General features: G+C 42.1%; 1 protein-coding gene across 2 annotated transcripts; it reads left to right on the top strand.

Annotated features, from left to right (window-relative positions):
• Nucleotides 1–246: 246 nt before the first annotated feature.
• On the top strand, nucleotides 247–19,246 carry acvrl1 (activin A receptor like type 1). 2 transcript variants are annotated; one of them, XM_036532627.1, is made up of 11 exons: nucleotides 247–912; nucleotides 9,042–9,117; nucleotides 10,548–10,580; nucleotides 10,844–11,077; nucleotides 11,610–11,815; nucleotides 12,766–12,865; nucleotides 13,205–13,351; nucleotides 14,018–14,293; nucleotides 14,565–14,762; nucleotides 17,414–17,544; nucleotides 18,506–19,246. In XM_036532627.1, exons 2-11 carry the CDS (start codon nucleotides 9,048–9,050, stop codon nucleotides 18,650–18,652), a joined length of 1,542 nt encoding a protein of 513 aa, XP_036388520.1. In that variant the 5' UTR covers nucleotides 247–912; nucleotides 9,042–9,047; the 3' UTR covers nucleotides 18,653–19,246. The 2 variants fall into 2 exon arrangements, with proteins under 2 accessions (XP_036388520.1, XP_036388519.1); XM_036532626.1 differs by having other exon boundaries at nucleotides 248–912; nucleotides 11,607–11,815.
• Nucleotides 19,247–20,597: the final 1,351 nt, after the last annotated feature.

Below are 20,597 nucleotides of genomic sequence, written 5' to 3'. Positions count from 1 at the left end.
AGCCTATTGGTTAACTGCATTCTTGATACGTGCCATTGTGTTTATGATGTTATGAACGCGGAAGCCGTAAAAGTTCAAAAATATAATTCTCTATTCATAGGCGTTAGTCTAAAAGGGAAAAAACGTGCGAGAGAGAAAATAAAGGCACGGCCAGCAACAGGAAAACAGCGCGGGGAGCGCATTCCGAGTAGACCCTGTCAGAGACAATGAGGGGTGGGACAATATCATATACTTAAAATATGTAATCTTACTTTGGAATCAGGAACACGGTGAATTCTGGTCTGCACTGAGATGGAGCCCGGAGACGCCGACGTAGTTTCTTAGATTGTTGACGAGCGGAAGGCAGCCAATCCGGCTCAAAACCCCTCGTTTGTGTTTTCGGTTTATCAGAGAAAGATTTCGCATGAGATACATCCGAAATCAAGATTTTACCGTCGGCACTAATCTCCTTTGACTTCGGCTGTGGCCGGACGTTTGCTTCAGACATATTTGAGAGGACGCATTTTCTGTATAAATGTTTTTCTGTTTAACGTTGCGCCGTTGATGGCGATGAAGCCAGCGACTTAATGGAATATTAGCTACTTTTGTTGAATTCGTTTAAATTATACATTTTTTTCCTTGATTCTCCTAAGAAGAAGAAAAGGTTGGGACATGTAGCCGTCCAAAGAAAATGTGGAAATAAGACATGCACTGTTCAAAAACTGAAATATAAAAAATCTCGTCTGTTTTGTTTCATTTCCTTGTTTTGTTTGTCCCCGACTTATGGAAAGTATTAGGAGATATGTTGTTTTTTAATATGGGCCATGTGTGGCGTATTTCGGAGCTGCCAGACGCTTTGGTGACTTCGTGAGAAGACGGAGAGGACACGTAAAGCTTTCTGTAGACACAAAAGGAAACTGAACAATATTACAGGTAACTAAAGTCTCTATCTTCAAATACCTCTAGCAACATGGTAAAATGTACATCCATGAGATAGTTGATTAATTTAAAGTAAATAACGAGAAATTAAAGTGGAAATGGTGATAAAGTGTTTGATAAAGTGGTAAAGTTCTTGTAAGCCCTAGAGCGTACATTCATTAGATTCTTCTGAGCAAAGCTTTCAAAGACAGTTTGTCAAGCGGAGTAAGTATATCTTATAACTGGCTTTTCCCATTCTTTCCATTTGCGCTTAATTGTTTGCTTATGGGAGGCAGCCTACTGACATATGGAGCCCTCAGCGGTACAGGCCCACGCTCCCGGAATGGTACCTCTTGCGAAATAAGTTGACTAAAGAATTTTTTTTTTTTTTTTTTTGATCAACAAGAAAAAGATCTTGCTTGCCACGTCCGGCTACAGGTCAACGTCACCAAATGACATATGTAAAATATCGCAAGACAGTGTTTTTAAACTGTAGGGAAAATCTATGTCACGGTGTGTTTTCTCGTAATTATTGCAAAACTCCATAGGGTTATCCGGCCGGAACATCATCTAGGGTTAGCATGTGGACCATTCGTCAGATATAATGGATTTCTTTATCATAGACTCCCTGATATTGATAATCGATACTGACCGACATGACCACCTGTGCCAGGGTCAGAATTGCACTAAATTCTTGCAGTATCATCTTATGCGGGCTCCCAAGAGGACCTTTGACCGCAAGTAACTGCCTTTCAATGAATTGCATTACCCACAGTTTGGCAGTAAGTACCTAGAAAATGCAACTGAGTATGTTTTACATATTTTATGTTTTACTGAGGTCCGTTAAATTGAAATAAATCAATTAAGCGTCCTTCTGAAGACATTTAATAAGAAATGATGTCATGATGCTCATGCAGATATTGTTGTTCAGACAGACATGGCTACAAACCTCTACAAGGCTCTATGTCTTCAGGGGAAGGAACATTTGCTTTAACATGAAATTTATAAAAAAAGATTACGTCTATCTAATGCCATTTGTTGATTATGTGTGTGCGGGGTGGGGGACGGCCTTATTTGTAGTCCCCATTCAAGTGATGCACAGGAATTCCAGTAAGTTAGACACACATACACTGTGGTGGAGAGGGAGGGATTTATGTAGCTAATTAAATGGGAGGGTGTTTCGGTGGCCCAATAGAGACGGTCTGACTGTTCAGGACTAACATCAAGCACTGACACATCACATGCCATCATTTGAGGTGTCAGACACAGACATTGCGCCTGTGAGTGTCTCCTTAGACCCATCTTAGAAAATGAAAAATGAATCTTATTATCTGGGGGGGTCAAGTACAAAAAAACATGTTTAAGCATTTACTCGAAAAAAAATCTGATGAAAAATAGGCGTGTCCTCATCTTTAGAGTACCACGAACACAAAGGAGCAGGCCTGAAAAGCTGCCTTTCCACTGGCCCCCCTTACCTGCATGTCTGCTGTTCTGCTGCTCAAGTGCTGCTGACCCCAGAACATCTTTACAGTTGAACTTTTTATGACAATGCCAGCGCCCACCTGTGTCGCATTTGTCTGTAAATAAATGACTAAGGCCACTTGCCAGATTTCTTTGTGTGCTCGTTTGCTCATGATTGAGGAAGAGACCCTAGTGTGTGTGCTACTTTTTTGACTGTTGTGAATATTTTGATCCAGTATTCCAACACAGGAACTAAATGGTTGCTTGCAAGAATGGACCAGTGATGACATGGAAAAGCCCCTGTTACGTAGCTAGGAGTGTGCAGTGTTGATGGAACTTTTTTGTTATGGTATTTTACAGGATACACAAGCCTGCTTAAACTGGACTCACCTGGGCCTACTGACCTACCTGCTGTGTGTACTATTGGTCAATTTGCTCCCCATTTCTAGCTAATATACAGTAAAGGCACGAATGTGCATATCAAGTTGTTATCTCCAGTTTTGGGGGCTTCTGAGGAAACACAAGTGCTTGCTGGTTTATGATATTTTTGCATTAATTGTCAATACCAGAATCACCTTGAAGCAAGCAATTTTGATGATGTGTGGATGAGAACCTATCAGAGGTCAGAAAATGTGATGGAAGCTCTGGTCACAGTGCAGAAATGGGGCTTTGGTGTACCCAGGACCTCTCACAGGCTGGATTTGATAAGATCTGGAAGTATTCTCAAGTGACATCTCCCGGAGCACTGTGTCCTGTGCTGGTGGAGCATGGAGGCCCACTGCTCACAGAACCTGGTGACTTCCAAATGAACAGGGGAGAGGGTAGGTTGTGGGAGGGGGGGGGGGGGGTTATATGGTATGCAACAATGAGTCTCTTTTGCCAGGGGCCTGCTGTCTGCTTTTCATAAACAAACAGGGGCAAGGAAGAGAGAGGAAGTGTGTCTGAGCATACGGTGGACATGAATCATTCCCTCTCTGTGCAGCTGGAGGTTTGGGTTCCTAGCTCTGGGCGGGGCACAGTCAGACATTTACACAGAACAGAGATCAAAGGGAGATTGGTGTCTCTGCAAAGTATAAAGTGATCCAAGGATGTATGGGAATTTGTGCAGTGCACCCCGGAGGGCTTGCAATTAAAGCACTCTTGTTGCCATGCCAACTTAATACAGGAAGTGCTGAAAGCCACTGGTGTCTTTGTCAAGCACAGTTTGGCTCATTCTGTTTCCACAGCTGAACTTTATCGGTCAGACTGGGATTGACTTTATGAATGTGTAATCTCAAAACAATAGTGCAAGATAGTCTGTATGCCACATCTTAAGGTGTTCTGTAAAAACACAACGGCTTGGTGCAGCAATGTGTGTGTCATTGTATGTGCAAGAGCTAAGGATTGTGTTTTTTGTGCAATTTATCTCATACAGGTATGTGTAAATAGACATATTAATGCAAGAGTTAAAAGAGGATGAGTAGATCTCATTATGTGATTACATTTGGCCTGTGTACAGCTAGCTAAATTCCTGCAAGCTGTTTTCTCCTGTGTCTGTGAAATACTGACTGGCCTCAAAAAGTAATCGGTGGGGCTCCCGAGTGGCTCAGTTGGTAAAAGCACTCGTTCTGAGTGAAGACTGAGTGCTACGGCCCGGGTTTGAACCCGACCGTATCACTAGCCGACAGTGACCAGGAGCTCACGGGCGAAACACATTGGCTTCATTCCGCCGGGGATAGGGGTGAGTACATCGGCAGGGGCTTTGGTCCTATTAGCAATAGCCACCCCTGCTGGTCGATCGGACACCTGCGGTCCATGTGCCAAAGCTGCATACAAAATGTCTTCCTCTGACTCATCTCTGTGCTAGCTTAGCTTGTGGACCGCAGTGCAAAAAGAAGCAGCAGCTGACATCACGTGTCTCAGAGGAGGGCACATGCTTGTCCAAGCTCTCCTGGATTGACAGTGGGGGTTGTGCAAGTGACAAATTGGCCATTCCAAACTGAGGAGAAAATGGGGGGAAAAAGTAATCCGTGATGATTAGACATTGATCCATACTGAAAATGATGCCACCACACAGTGCTGCTGCATTGATTCAGGTAGAAGTTTAAAGTCCAAATCACAAATGTTTTCTTAATTTTGAAAAAAAAAAACAAATGAAGGAAAACCTATGTAGTTGTCAGTACAGATACAGATGAGGGGCTGCTGATTGGATTTTGGTCCGTACTGTCAAATTTCAATGGGACTACAAACAGGCCCTTTCAAATAGGAGAACATTTCAGGCAGAGATTTGTCTTAATAATCCGATGTGGGTCAGTCTTATCCCTCTCCTGTTTGAACAGGAAATGTAGTCTATAGAGCTGCAACTAACAACTGTTTTGATAACTGTTTAAATAATCTATAGATTATTGAAACGAATTATCGACTATTCGGATTATGAAGCACACACTTACTCAATGGCTCTTATGGGCGACAGTGTATCATAGTGGTTAGGGAGCAGGACTTGTAACCGAAAGTTTGTCGGTTCAATCCCTGCTGGGACACTGCTGCTGTACCCTTGGGCAAGGTACTTAACCCAGAATTGCCTCAGTAAATATCCAGCTGTATAATGGATAACATTGTAAAGAACTGTAACCTACTTTGGGTAAAAGCATCTGCCAAATGAATAAATGTAAATTTATCTATCGCGTTTTAAATTTAGCTTGAGGTTGGACTAATTCAGTGAGGGCACTTGCTTGCTGGGGAGTACAAGTCTGCTTCCTTTGAACAACTCATTCGAACACACGGGGTGGGAAAAATCTTCCCTCTCCCTCTCCCTCTGGGACCGAACCAGCAACTGTTTGGTTACAACTCCTGCTCCTTAATCACTATGCTACACTGAATGAATTTGGGACAGGCAGTGAAATTTGGGCGCAACTATAAAAAGAAGAGCTGTCAAGTACGACTCAGATCCCTTCGTTCATACCAAACTGTCATTCAAAAGGCTCGGATGGGTTGTGAACGTAACATCACTAATTCGAATGCAACCCATGTTGGGCACGCACACATAGACACAAGTTGTAGAAATCTTTCACGATTTAGAAAATATCAAATTCTCTGATGTTCTCTAAACTTGTGCACTCGGCAGCAACACTATCTCCAGCCATAAACATCGCCATGATAACGATGCAACGTTTAAGCAGAGACGGGCTCTGGTGTAACTTTGTAAAGTTAGGGCACATTTTGAATGTGATCAGGATCTTTGTGAATAAGAGATTATTATTTGCTACACTGTATGTTCAACGTTTTTAATAATTTATCGATCAAGAGAAAAGGTATTTCAAAATAGAAAACGTTACAGCTCATAACGTGAAGTAACATGGCTTTTAACATTAACATAACTGATGTGCTCCCATGCCAGGCCAGGTCAGGTTTGCAAATGTTGCCATTCACAACTTTCTTGGCAGAGTTAACCCTCTTGCATGTAAGGTCACAGTGGTGTGATTAGCCATTTAGCGCGTATGCTAAAACCAGTGCGATTAGAAAACTAGATTGGAAAAATTCTAGCTAATTTTAGCTTTAAGGAAACAGAAATTTAACATTAAAAATATAGCAAATGCTAACTGAAAACTATGAGAAGCTTAATAACGCTAATGAAAACATAACGAACCATGTGACGTAACACGCACGCTACAGAGCATAAAAAATAAGTTATGTGCAAAAGGGTTAACTACGAGTCGACTACGTTGATTATTTGTTGCACCCCTAGTAGTCTACTATAAAAAATAGAAAATGGTGTTAACCAGAGAAGGTGAGAAGTGACATATACTCATTCACACTTGAGGGGGGTGTCCCTGAAGAAATAATCCACATTTAAAGAGTTTCAAGAAGACAGTATTCGTTACCTAGCTGGTATTCAGAAAATATGATATCCCTCACTATTTGTATTTCCCTTTCTTTAGTTTATCAAAACTTACAAAAAAATAAACTTGTTGCGCTGTCTTTTTTCAGGATATACTTTTTGACAATTTCACAGATTTACTTACCCACTCTACTGAACAAGGATACACACAAGCACACAAACCATTGCATACCAGAACCCCCCCCCCCCCCCCCCCCCCCGGCATCTTGCTTGCGTGACCCGCAGCAGCACAGATTCAAACAATGAACAGACCTGAGTGGGGCGCGGGCCCTCAATGGCAGGAAGTGAAGCCATCAATATTTACTCTGCATGTGGAGTAGACGGGCAGAGTCACGCAGCGGCTCTCAGAACCCCCCCATCCCCCCCCCAACCCCCACCCCCCCCGTGCCCCCTAAGTGGTGTAATTAGAAAGAAGGCAGACTGACTGGATCCTCAGACCGTTGTTGTCTTTGTGTTCATAACTTCCTCTGTTTTTGGACAGGGGAACAGCGAGATGCTGTTTTCTTTGAGGTCCTTTCTGGGTGAAGATGCAGAGTCAGCCAGCTGAACAAATATGTCAGAGTTGCGAGGGGGAGGGATGGCAAAACAGACAGAGGATGGGAGAGGCAGAGAAAGCGAGAGAAAGAGACTCAGATTTTTATTTAAAGATGCCGTTCACAGGTGTACCTACAATATATACACAATCTGTGTCTAATGTAAAATGTGTTGCTTTACCGTACTTCAAATCTAGCATATTGATAAGCCCATTTGAATTTTAAAGTTGAGAGGGTGAGAGACAGAGGGAAGGGCCTGTTTGAGGGAAAGAGACATAGAGGAATGTGGCTGATGGGGAGGGACAAGGTGAAAAGACGGGAGAAACTTGTGACACTAGCTAGTTGGAGTGATGGAGCATGTGGAATGATGATGTTGTCCATCGTGTCTGAGTCAGATTCAAAGCTAAGGACAGGATGAGCACATCTTTAAATAAATTTCAGCGCTCCCAGTTTTGGCTTTTTCAATCAGTTTGGCTGAATTTTCACTGATTTTACACTGACTTTTAGGACTGAAAGTCTAGCTGGTTATTTGGCTTTTTTCCCAGATGTCAAGTTCACAAAAACAAGCATTTTCAGTTACAATAGCATGATGGCCTCTTTCCTGTGTAGAACTAGACTTTTTTATTTACTTGTTTGTCATTTGGTCCTTTTTTGTCTTTTTCACTAGCAACCACTGCTGAGAGTTTTTATTCTGTCCGTGAATGACATAGTGCTTTTTTTTTTGGCTGACAGGTGATATCACATTTCACAGGTGAAATAAGGCTGACAATCCTGAGATCCATGTACATCTATCAATTGCTCTCACTATATAAATGCAGGAATTAGGGAGAAAAGAAATTAATTCTGCTGTGAGGGAATGTTCTGTTCAGTGTTTCCCAATCGGTGAGCTTTGGGTGGTACAGTTTTCTGTATTCCTTATTGACTCTTATGAACTACAAATCAGTTGACTACGAGGTTACCTAACCCAAGAGTGTCACAAGGTTGCCAGTGGAAAAAGAGTGGTGACTTTAGAGTTCAAAGGTTGGCTGTTTGTATTTTACGTGGATAGTTTTCTGATTAGAGAGAAAGACCTGCGTGAAGTTGGCACCCCAAGTATTTAAAAAGTTCGAAATGGTATTACTGTACGTTTGTGCTACGTTTGTGCCGTAAAAAAATTCGTTGGTGCTGCTATAGTTTTTTAGATGTAACAAATTATATTGCATGTGCTGTGACGTCACCCAGCACCCCAACCTTCTCCGAATTGCTCCAAAATGGTCTCATTCGTTTCTGCTACGTTTGTGCCGTAAAAATTTTCGTTTGTGCTGCTATGGATTTCTAGATATAAGCATTTTATTTTGGGGCGATGACGTCACCCAGCACCCCAATCTTCTCCGAATTGCTCCAGAATGGTCGCATTCATTTGTGCTACGTTTGTGCCGTGATCATTTTCGTTCGTGCGTCATGCTTTGGATAAACACTGTACTTCATGGCAAACATTCTGTGACAACTTCCAGAACGCTGCTTTCTCCATAACGAAGAAAGTGGCTTCTACTGTGCAACGTTTTGCTGGTTGGTGCCCTGAAAAAAACCTTTGGCATTACATTATTTCCTGATAGGCCTACACAGAGCGCTTCAATGCCAAGAGCAGTAACATTACATGGGATCCCAGTAAACTTACGTTGCAGCGCTATTTGGAAATATCCAACACTTAAAAATGACAAGCACTTGTAGCTATTTTTTAAGCCAGCTAATTACTTACAAGGCCTGAGTTGCATTTGCTAATTAGCTGGTTAACGTTAGTTACATAGTAGCCATAGTAGAAGTGTTGGATATTTCCAAAAGTGTGGCAGCATTTAACTCTTAACTCTGCCAAGAAGGTTGTGAACTGCAACATTTGCAAACCTAACCTTGCCTGGCATGGGAGCACATCAGTTATGGTCGAGCATCTGAAGAGGTGGCACGTTAGCTCTCTGGATGATGAAGACTCGTCTCGTTAAGTTAGTTAGCTAGCTAGTTAATGTTAAAGGCCATGTTACTTCACGTACCAGTTATAACGTTTTCTATTTTGAAATACATTTTCTCTTGATCAATAAATTGTTAATGAAGGTGAACATAAAGTTTTCACATTCCAAATGTGCCCTGACTTTACAGTGTTAAACCAGAGCCCGTCTGCTATTTAGAAATTCTCTGCTTAAACGTTGCACTGAAGAGTTGCATTACCTCCATCCTTTTGGAATCTCAACAGTGTAGCCTAGCATATTAAAATGATATGATCTCTGTTCTCTCCCTTTTAGAAAGAAATGCCACAAGTCATTCTGTTCAAAGTGCTGCTAGCCGGGTGGGGTCTTTGGGTCTCACCAGCTCTTGCAGGTGAGTCAATATTACGGAAAATGTCACAATCACATTTTTGTGCAGAGGAGCAATGTTAACTGAATGGCCCAAACAGAAAACATTTATTAGTTACTGTTAGTAACTCACTTAATTGACATTGAACTAAACAAGATTAATGAAAGAAATACAATTAACATGGCTTGAACTGCTACTAAAGCACATAATTACATTATCTGTGTAAATAAGCATGTAACAAGTTTTGTGCTTAGTAGCACAATCGCTCTGAAATGTTCATATGTGTATGTATGACTCTTCTGTATTCATTTGATTGCAGAGTCAGATTTTATACTTACAACCCTAACGATATAACCAACTGAAAATGTGTAAAAACATTTCCAACTGATAAAAATGTGTTGGCAAGATGAACTGTATTGATAATTCATTATACACTGAAAATATTTGTATGAGGTAAAAAGCATAATAACAGGATAAACTATTTGCTATTTGCTAGCATCACAAACAGTGCATAAAATAGTTATAGTTTTAGTCTTGAAATGTTTTTATTTAGGCAAATTAATTAGTGAAAAATAAAACTGGATATACACTAAAATAATCTTAAAAATAGTTTTATGTGTTCCTCTACAATACATGACTTTGTCACTATCAGGTGATACTCACAAGATCTTGGCAACATCTGTGGTGTAGTTGTGCTTACCTGTGTGATTGTGTAGAGGACAGCCTACCCCTTATACTATTTTGTCATTATGCTTAATTAATAAATTGAAGTGCTAGATGAATTGGGGTGCTATTTTTTTAAATTCTTGCACCATTCTGTGACGATAGTTAAAAATAATGAAATAATTACTTTAAATTAATGTTTGAGTGCAAAACACCATAGTTGCTAGCTTAAAAGCCACCTGAAAATACACAAGTGTGTGTGTGTGTGTGTGTGTTTGTGTTTGTTTAGCTGATGAAGAGTGGGCTGAGTGCAGATGTGGAGATGTGCTTCTCTGAGAGTGAAACAATGGCACAGAGGAAATGTGTGTCTTCCTGCTCTACCCAGAGGCACAGCTCCTGGTGCTTGCAATAATGAACTATTCCAAACTCACAGCTCCGGGTACATGCAATACTCATCTATTCCAAACTCACAGTTCCTGGTGCTTACAATACTGACCTACTCCAAACTCACAGCTTCCAGTGCTTGTAGTACTGACCTGTTCCAGAGAGACAGCTGCTAGTGCTTGCCGCACTCTACTTTAGGGCAAACCTCTACAGTTCCTTTGCTGCTCATAGTTTCCCAGGACTCCCCATGGTCTCCACATCTCTACAAACTAACAATCCCCCATCAACTGCAGTGCCAGTTCTCAGGTTCATTTGAAGAGGAGAATCCTGTCTGGAGATTACTTCAGACATTGGATATGAATGATATGATTAACTCCTAGAAATAATTGTCTTTTGTTCTATTGCAGACCAGGTATCTGATGGGTCATCCTCAGGACAAGGTATATTTTGTCCAAACACATCTATATGTGTAAATATATATTTATGCGTGTATATGTGTATATTAAATCCTGTATACGTATGTTTGTAGATTTGAGTCTATGCATGTGTAATCTTGAAATTCTCTATTTTACTTTATTTTCTGGGTGTTCATTGTGATGACTCTATTAATATTCCTGTCTGTGTATATTTCTCTCTTTCCCTCTGTTGGCATCTTTGCCTGTGTCTGTGCCTGTACCTGCCTGTGTGATGCGGCATCCCCCAGCACGGCCTAGCACAGGCAGACTGCTGTGTGTGTGTGAGAACAGACACACCTGTGTGAATGGCACCTGTGAGGGTGACGCCTGCTACTTCACACAGGTCAAAGGTTTCGAGGAGAAGGGCTGCTTCATGAGGGATCATATGGAGCAGTGCCACACTTCTGGAATCCCGGGAGTGTATACTGAATGTTGCTTCACGCACCGCTGCAATGAATTTTCCACCCCGCCCCCTGACCCAGGTCTGCCACCGGGGGCACTCTGCGAGGTTGTGGGCATGGGGGTGGGGGTGGTTTGGGACCAAATTGCAGCCTACTATACTTGAGGCAGTGACCAAACAAGTCAAACTACAGCCATAGATGGAATGAAATGATGTCCAACTACATAAGTCTGAGTTGAGGCAAAAGGAAGCGGGTTATGCTGGAAATCTTGGGTTACAGTTTTAATGGCAGAAACTTTGTCAGGACTGCCACCTTGTGGCCTATATTATTTTAAGAAGCTGACAACTTGGTGAAGAGCTCTCTTTCTGCCACAGAATACAGATCAGGATTTCCTGTACTATGGTGTCACAAATACATGTTCTTTACTGATCAAATGCTCCATTCCCTACATTTATTTACAGATCTCATTTTTGCTTTTTTGTGTAATGAAACAATACAGAGCACATAGTACTGCACATATAGAGGAACTTTTGTGATTGAATGACTTTGGCTGAGGCACGTAGAGTCTTTGATCCTAACCCATCCTCACTGTCCCTCTCTCTGGGTCCAGTAGTTAAGCCGACAAGCCCAGAGGGCAGCATGGTTCTGATGGTGGCTGTCCCACTGCTGTTGCTGTTGGTTCTGCTCATCCTGTCTATGGGGGTGTGTGGGCTGGTCTGGTGGAGGCGGTCAAGACACCAGCATCACAGATTGGCTTACACCGATGACCGCGACACTGCCATGCTGAAGGTGTCCAATGGGGCAGACCCAACTTATGGGGTAGGTGTGGCCGTGATAGTCACCACCCATTCACCGTTCAGTCAAATCCAGTTACCTGAAATCATTCTGTTGTTTCTATCACTTGGAGGGTCACACACTCTGAGAAAAGGCAAAGAGAGAAAGATTTATTTTAGACTGCCCGGGTCCAGCACTTCCCCCTTGTCCGCAAAAGTTCATTGCTTTTTTCTGTGATCAGCTACAAATCAGTGGGTGATGATGATGGTGAAATTTATTTCGTATACTATTTCCATTCATGACCATGGAGGCCAGTGGACCCCTTGCCATTTAGCTGACCTAGTCCTTGTCATAGGAGAGGTGACCTGATTGCAAAGGAGGTTGTTTTGCAACAGGAAATCCAGTGAATGCTGAGAACTCAGAAGTTCCTTTCCAGCAGTGCCATTCAGACTGACTAATGCGATGAGCAAGGGATAGGCCTGCATCCAAATAAAGCAACAGGGAAGAGAAGCTGGTTTTTCACGTGAATGTGTTGCAAGTGTGTGTGTTCTGTTGTTCTTTGTGAGTCTGAAGTGAGTGCATTGGTATATCTGCTGATGTTGGTACATGGATTTGTGAGGTGATGTCTTTACATGGATACATAGGGTGATGTCAGTACATTGGTGTGTCAGTATGTAGGTGTGTCTGATGATGTCAGTAGAATAAACTAGAATAGAACAGATGATTATTTTCCTCAGAGAGAGCATTTGTTGTCACAGCCATGAACAGCATTATACATACAATATCACCAAACAAAGATACAACCCAGTGCAAGATCAAATATTTAGTCAGCAATGAAATATTTAATCAAAAGATTATAATCCACAGTGCAGTGTACTATATGCAGTAGATATCACAACAGTAGGAATGAGTGTCCAGTGAGTGTCTGAGGCCAAGTGTGTAAATGTAGATGCGTCTGGTGATGTTGACACATGCATGTCTTTTGTGCCCCGCAGGATATATTTGATGAGTTCTGTACATCGGGCAGTGGGACGGGCCTGCCTTACCTGGTACAGAGGACCATGGCTCGGCAGATCTCCCTGGCAGAGTGTGTTGGTGAGGTGCCTCCCTCTGCATATACACACCAGATGACACTCACACACTCATACCCACAGCCCCACATTGACAGGTATTTCCATGAATGTAAAAGTGTGCTTACACAATCAGTGAGTTACACATTCTCATGGAAGGAATGGTTTGGATCCAGCAGACCTGGTTCCTTCTTCAAGAAATATTTTAAGTGAAATGCAGAAATCCAGAAGTTTCCAAAAGCACTGATACCAGCAAATACCAACTCGTTTGTCATCATAATAGAGTGCCTGCCACTCTAATTTTTCTTTTGTTTGTTTCCATCTGTCTGTGATCAGGTGCATCTGTCTGTCTCTCTCCTTGCAGGTAAAGGACGTTACGGTGAGGTGTGGCGGGGCACCTGGATGGGTGAGAGTGTGGCAGTCAAGATATTCTCTTCACGGGATGAACAGTCTTGGTTCCGTGAGACTGAGATCTACAACACGGTGCAGCTCCGCCATGAAAACATCTTGGGTGAGACCTCCCACCAGCAGAGGGTGCTGTGTTTCTGAAGCCTGGCACAGGATTGCCTCGTGAAGACCTCTGCTACAAGAAACATTTTGACTCCATTTGTAAACTACAAATGAACAGATGCAGAAGTTGCCTGTTAATGATCTAGGACCAGATTTCTCAACTAACAATTCTAACCTTAACCATTATAAGATAAACAAAAAAACTGGTCCTAGATCAGGAATTCCCATCATGTATAGTAACTGTGCTTCACTCTTGACACACTGAGATCTGATAATGTCACACTTATGATAATAGATTTTTTTCTTTCCTGTTTCATGCTTATTTCAGAGGAGTAATTTATGTGAGAGGAAGCTGCAGTGCCCCCCCCCCCATTTAATTATGATCCACTCCACAATGATCTATATTTACAATATTTATAAAGATGTCATTGATTACTTCATGACATAAAATCCAGATTTATGGTACTTTGTTTAAGAGAACTCAAATAAAATTTGTAATCATTTGCACTCAACCCCCTTACCCCAGATCTGAATCAACACCTTTCCTTCCCTTCAGTACTAAAGTTCACATATTGCACTTGCCCTTGAGACCTCTGTAAATGGTACTCTTAAACAATTCATGTGTTGGTACGGTGTTACTTGAGCCTGACCTCCTTTCACCTGGCAGGATTCATTGCCTCAGACATGACTTCCAAAAACTCCAGCACCCAGCTGTGGCTGATCACACATTTTCACGAGCTCGGCTCCCTCTACGACTTCCTGCAGTACAGCAGCCTGGACCCAGAGAGCTGTCTGCGGATGTGCCTGTCTATAGCGTGCGGGCTGGTGCACTTGCACACTGAGATTCTCTCCACCCAGGGCAAACCTGCCATCGCCCACCGCGACCTTAAGAGCCGCAACATCCTGGTCAAGAGGAATGGCCAGTGCTGCATCGCAGACCTGGGTGAGGACAGGGGGTGGGGGCTGACATGGAGTAGTAGTGACTTTTGTGATGGTGGTGAGGGGGGGTGGGGAGGGCCTGGTAGGATTTGGGGTTGTTGGGAATGACCTGGTCACATGAACTAGGGGAGACCTTGACTGTTGTTTCATGGTATGTTCCTCCAAAATTAATATTGTCACCCCTGTGTCAAGTGGCCGTTTGTTCTTGAATGTATGATCTCTGACCTTGCCATTGTGTTGGACCTGTTAGCTCACATAACACTCCATGTCCATAGGGCTGGCTGTCATGCACTCTCAGACCAGTGACTACCTGGACGTGGGAAACAACCCACGAGTCGGAACCAAGCGTTACATGGCTCCAGAGGTTCTGGATGAGAGCATCCGGGTGGATGTCTTTGAATCCTACAAGCAGACAGACATCTGGGCCCTGGGCCTGGTGCTGTGGGAGATTTCTCGCAGAACTGTGGTTAACGGTGAGGGCTCCTGTTCTACACCTCATAACATTTCAGACAGGTCACTCAGATCTGTAATTCCGCAAGTGACCCCTGACCCACCACTGATCTAAGACTTACTGTGTATATCTTGCCGATTAATCAGCAAGATCATTTTCACAAGTCCCTTGAACACAACTCAGGAATGCAAGAAAGCTTAATGGTGGAGAACAGACAATTCATCCCATTTCACCAAGACATTTTGTCCCTTTTTACCACACGAGTCCGAGTGCATTGGACTTGACTTTCAAAGCTTTAGACTTAAATTTAGAATTCCATTTCATTGGAACAGTGGTGTTTTATCTCTTTGATAGTCCCAATGGAGAAGTCCATAATTTTGGTTGTTGTTTATCATATATATATAAGTAGGTGCAACGTCCACCGTAAAAAAAAAAAAAAAATTATTTTGGACTCAAACAGGCACTTACGCTCCCTGTATTTGGCTAGTAAAATAACAATTTCGTCATGAGTGAAATTCTTTTTTCTTGGTCTATGTTCACCGGACGTGGCCAAGCCTGAAATATATAACACCATGGTCCGTTATACAATGAATGAAAAGCGAAGCAAACACTTTTCTGTTATCGCCAACTTCAACAATGTTGCACTAAAGATTACGGCAATAAGTCAGCTGAACCTTTCTGTTACTATTGTTATAACGTTAACTTACCTCTTATTGTTTCTTCGTTCTTAACTTGGCTCTTTTGTTGGTTGTTCAGTGAAAGTTATTCCATTAATTCAGTTAAAATTTGTTGCTAGACAACCTTCTGCACCTCAAGAGAAAGCAGACTCCACAAACCATAGTGAATGAGCAAATGCACATCGGTACAAAACAAATACACACAAGAAATGAATATGTTAAGTACTTTGCTTTATTGTAAAATACACCGCTGCCCTTGTAAGACACACATATACCGGGGTACATTCATGTAGGGCAGCCAGGCAGCGATCAACAGGCTTGTATGAAAGTTTAAAAGAGGGCAAAATTGTCTATGATAATTATTACAAATTTGACACTCTGACTCGGAAGGTTGGAACACTTGAATTAGCACAATGACACATGCAGGCTACTGTGCACAGCAAATGTCGAAAATGCCGTATTTCCTGTATATATTGTATGGTGCCGTTGATTGGCTTGAAACGATGGAAACGTCATTAAATGCGACAATATTTTGATTAAGGATTGCTTTACGCACTATTAGTTAAGTTGCGTCTTAAGTGATCGTGGTGCAACCGAAATTCAGTGCGGCGCTAGTTTGAAACTAGCTACTCCGAACGTAAGGTTAAGATGGACTTTACACCCGAACTTACGATCGACCTTACGCTCTGCTGGTGCAACCAGCTGCTGCTGTATAAAAAGAAAAAAATTCAATACACACTGTGCAGACTTTTTTAAAATTTTATTTCCTGCATAAGTTAATATATGATGCTATTGAATGCAGTTCCCCACAATCTTGTGACCCCCAGCGAAGCATTGGTTTTCTCAATTGAATCTGAGATATTCCTAGAGAGAAATCTGAACTCAAAGCCAGTGACAATATTGACACGGGAGGAAAGCATTTCTGATATCCTTCATGACAGGAAATGTGTGCATAGGTGGCACAAATGTAGGCGTTAGTTAGGAATGCAAGTTAGGAGTGTGTTGTAAGCAAATAATGAATCCCAGGATCCTTTCTTACACTGAAACAAACCTGCAAATTTACACCAGGTCAGATCCAGCTCTGGAGCCAGGCAACTTTCCCAGGTTCTTTAACCCAGAAAGACCCATTCATACCAAAGGCAAACCTAAGAAATCCCAGAAAAAACCCAGGGTCCCAGGCCAGTGTAAAAGGCGTCATATTGACCTGTATTGGAGAGCCCTGCATCACATCTTCTGTCCCCCAGGCATGCCTTCTTCTCCTACTCTCTCTTTCTGTTCCCATCACTTCCTTTCTTTCCCTATTTCATCTTCTCTCTCTCTCTCACACTGTTATTCATCCCCCCCCCCCCCCCCCCCCCCCCCCGGAATGCTGTCTTCTATCCTCCTCCTTGATTAGAAGTCCAGTAATTATAAACAGTCTTATCTAGTGTCAGCACTCTTGCTCACACAAGCCAGACTCTTAGACATGCACTCACATGCCAGCCAAGTTTTGCTGAACACCACAAATACAGTCCTTGCCCTGGGGACCAGCCCATATCTCTGCCTCTCTCTGTCTAGCTTTCTTTACATCTGTTTCACTCATCGTCTATCTTAACATTCACAGCTAGTGTTTCAGCACTATACTCATCCATTGCTATGGCTCAACACAGACGTGCACACCATTTACAGATGAGAGTGAGTAAAACAACTTCAGCTTGAGCCAGGCTGAAGTGGTTTTAGCCTGTCTCTGTCCCTCCACCTCTCTGTAGCTGCATTTCCTTTCTCTGGCTTTTATCTCAGACTATGAGTTTTTCAGTTTTCTTGGCTGGCCAAAATTTTAAAGCTGCAGACTAAGCCCTCTTTCCCTGCAAAGGTTTGCTCATGGTCCTCCAGACATAACAGCTGTATGACATTGAGCTCCCAGCTTTCCCCTGGCCCAGTGAGGAAGAAGACAGGAAATGTCAGGAAGTTTTCCATCAGTAATTATAGAGTGCTGTCTTTTTTCTGATATATTCAGGGATCGTGGAGGAGTATCGCCCCCCCTTTTTTGATGTGGTGCCCTCTGACCCCAGCTTTGAGGAGATGAAGAAAGTGGTCTGTGTGGACCAGCACAGGCCTAGCCTGCACAACAGGCTTCATTCCCACCCGGTGAGCCATCCAATCACAAACAGCCGTTTAAGTGTCAAGTTAGAGTATGCACATCTTGGAAAATAATGAAACACACCCTAATTTTGAGCAACCTGCCCTCGTTTTGGACAAACTACACTCCAAACATACATCTCCCATATAGGAGTTTAAGTGGCCCGTGTCTAAATGCACTTAATCGTAAGAGAGGTGTGCAACTGTCTGCAGAAGCACTTAAGCAGGGTTTACACATGTGTATCTCAAGTCTGAATCGGCCCCACAGCCAGGAAACATACACGCACATACAGCCAATCAGATAACACGGTTGTATATTCACTAAAATACCCAGCCAAAAATTACACATGCAAATTTATGTTTACACATATAGACACAATAAAAAAACTGTCAACACAAGCATACACCCAATAAAATACTACCCAGTAAGAAGCTACCATCATATACAGTTACACAGAAAAAGGAGCCACCAGTATATACACACATACACCCAATTAGAAACTACCAGTACTTATACAGACACCCTGTCAGACACCACCATTACTTGCACAAGCATACACCCACTCACAAATCATCATTAGACATACACTGCCTGACAGAAATTACCATATCTCATTTAACCTTAGACACCCAATGAAAAACAACTGTCACTTGAATAAAAAGGCACAGAACCACAAACAGCCATTTCTATTCACACATACTGTACATTGCGTCACGTACAGACACAAGGACTTTTGCACAATACAATCAATACAAAAGTACACTTTCTAACACATGCTCTTGTTATCATCACTCTTCTCACTTTTCATGTCATCTCTGATTTTATTGTGAAATATGTTCTTTTTGAATGTTTCTGTCTTTTTTTCGTAATTATTTGCTGATCACACTTTTTGCCTTAAGTAGCACAGTAAGACTTTAAGTAAATTGAGAGAAGTTTCCCATTGCTTTCCCCTTTTCTTGGCATGTCCAGATTCTGTCTGCCATTGCGAAAATAATGAGGGAGTGCTGGTTCCAGAACCCCCCCGCCCGCCTCACCGCCCTTCGTGTGCGCAAGACCCTTGCCAAACTGGACCAGGATCATGACTACAGCCCTGACAAACTCAAACAGGACCTCTAGACCCTGGACTGCACTAAGCAGTTCACTCTTGCACTTTTCATTTGCTGGAACCCACAGACTGCCTTTACTGAAAACTGACATGTTTTAACCAACATACAGTTTTAATACAGTTATATATACAGGCTGTGTTCACATGTAGTGTCTTTTTTTGAAGAAAAACCCTGGCCAGAGCTCTTTTTCAGGTAGAAAAAAAGCTGGCAGCGTTTGTTCCAAAAAGCAATTGAGAGCGTCTTTTGTTGCCATAACAACAGCTACTGCAACATCTAGCGATCTAGCTGGCTGTACATTGTTGCAGAGCTAACGTTAGCTAACAGGCTAGTTCTGCTAACGACAAACAGTAAACACAAACACCAGAAACTCCTAGGATCCATCCAATTTGACTCCAAACTGCCTCTTTATGATGAACGTTATGATACAGTTTAACTGTCATGTACAGTTCACTGTGCTTGGAAACTTGCACAATTAACTTCACCGCTATCTTCTCCATTTTTGGCAGCTGTTATGGGAAATGACGGGTCTCACTACTACGCTTGTGATTGGTCAGCTGTCAAAAAAGTGCTTGACGTAGGGAGTTTTTTTCTGAGAAGTTGAACTTGAAAAAAACACCCTGAGCTGCAGAAAAAAAATGCAGGCGACGGCATTAAAAAAAAAACACTTAGGACGTTTTTGAAAACACGGTCTACCCCATAGGATTATTGTGTAAAACAGACGCTGACAGCTTCAAAAAAGACGCTACGTGTGAACACGTCCTAATATTTCACCACCACTACCCTCAGAGTTCCCTGTGTCTGCAATAGGTGAGGCCCTCACTCTAAAGAGTGTGGCATTGTGGCATATGCCCCAGGTAGCCCTGAGGCCCTCTGGTGAAACCTGTTAGTTTCTACAAGATGCTATTCATGCAATATGCTTTGTCATACTTTTTAACAGGAATGCAGTTTCAGTGTTGTAATGCATTTTTGTTTCCATGAAACTATCATCTGTGTTGTTCATTTCTGTGGAGTTGTATGATTTATTAGTGTCCCCTGCTTGTAGGGCCTGGCACAGCCCACACCACCAGCTGTAGTGAAATTCACCCAAGCTGGCACTGCAGATCAGATCAGAGTACCCACAGCAAAAGCACAGAAGTAAGATGAGGAAGAGTAGGGCATATTTAAACTGCAGGTATCCGTCGCTGTAACCATGGTCTTGGGTGATAGGAATCACATAGCTCAGTCAACTCAATCTTTCAAATGTGCAAATTTTCAATTATTTTCTTAAAGCACATCAAGGCTATAAGCCTTGATCAGGGTAGATCCTCTTATTTTTAAATTCTTATGTTGCAAGAATTCTGATTTTGCAAACAACCAATGGGAGCCCTGGGGGGGGGGTCTTTCTTTTCTTTGATCAGATGGACAGGGTCTTACTAAAAATGTTTCTTTTTCTAGAATCCTTTAACCAAACACTCCATTGACATTTCAGATATATTGATATATAAATGACAGAGTAATTCACACTACCACTGTTGCATGCTAACACACTCTCATTCTAAGGGAGTAATTCTACACCAATAGACCTGTTTTATTGCCAGGTCTTAGTGCCTGTATCTCTGACCAGCCTTGAATTTGGCTGTAGCTTGCTGCCACATGTACTTCATTTTATTTGCGACTTTGATGTATTTTTTTTCTTAATTGAAATATAATATGTTATATCTTTATTCTCAATGGGTAATATAATCAGACATAAGATTATTGTAATCTTTTATCTCATTCCACACTGGCAACATGTACAGAATGTTAAAGAGAAATAAAAAAGTACATTTGTTTTTTTTTTACCACTTATGAAATATGAAGTGGGATTTGTGTTGTTACTCAATTGTAATTTGTGTTTTTTTGTTTTTTGGTTTTTTTTTTGATTGCCTTGAGTATTTTTGTACACTGGATTTGTTGGAGTTGATTACTATATATGG

This window comes from Megalops cyprinoides, chromosome 7 (genome assembly GCF_013368585.1).
Source record: "Megalops cyprinoides isolate fMegCyp1 chromosome 7, fMegCyp1.pri, whole genome shotgun sequence".
Classification (NCBI taxonomy): Eukaryota; Metazoa; Chordata; class Actinopteri; order Elopiformes; family Megalopidae; genus Megalops; species Megalops cyprinoides.
Note: the sequence above shows the minus strand (reverse complement) of the source record. Positions and strands in the feature narration are given on the sequence as shown.

What these genes read in the sequence shown, in the direction of transcription:
- acvrl1 (XM_036532626.1), top strand. Translation starts at nt 9,048, where the DNA reads ATGCCACAAGTCATTCTGTTCAAAGTGCTGCTAGCCGGGTGGGGTCTT. An exon ending in GGTCTCACCAGCTCTTGCAG is followed by an intron (nt 9,118 to 10,547) that starts GTGAGTCAATAT and finishes GTTCTATTGCAG; the next exon opens with ACCAGGTATCTGATGGGTCA. An exon ending in TGGGTCATCCTCAGGACAAG is followed by an intron (nt 10,581 to 10,843) that starts GTATATTTTGTC and finishes GGCATCCCCCAG; the next exon opens with CACGGCCTAGCACAGGCAGA.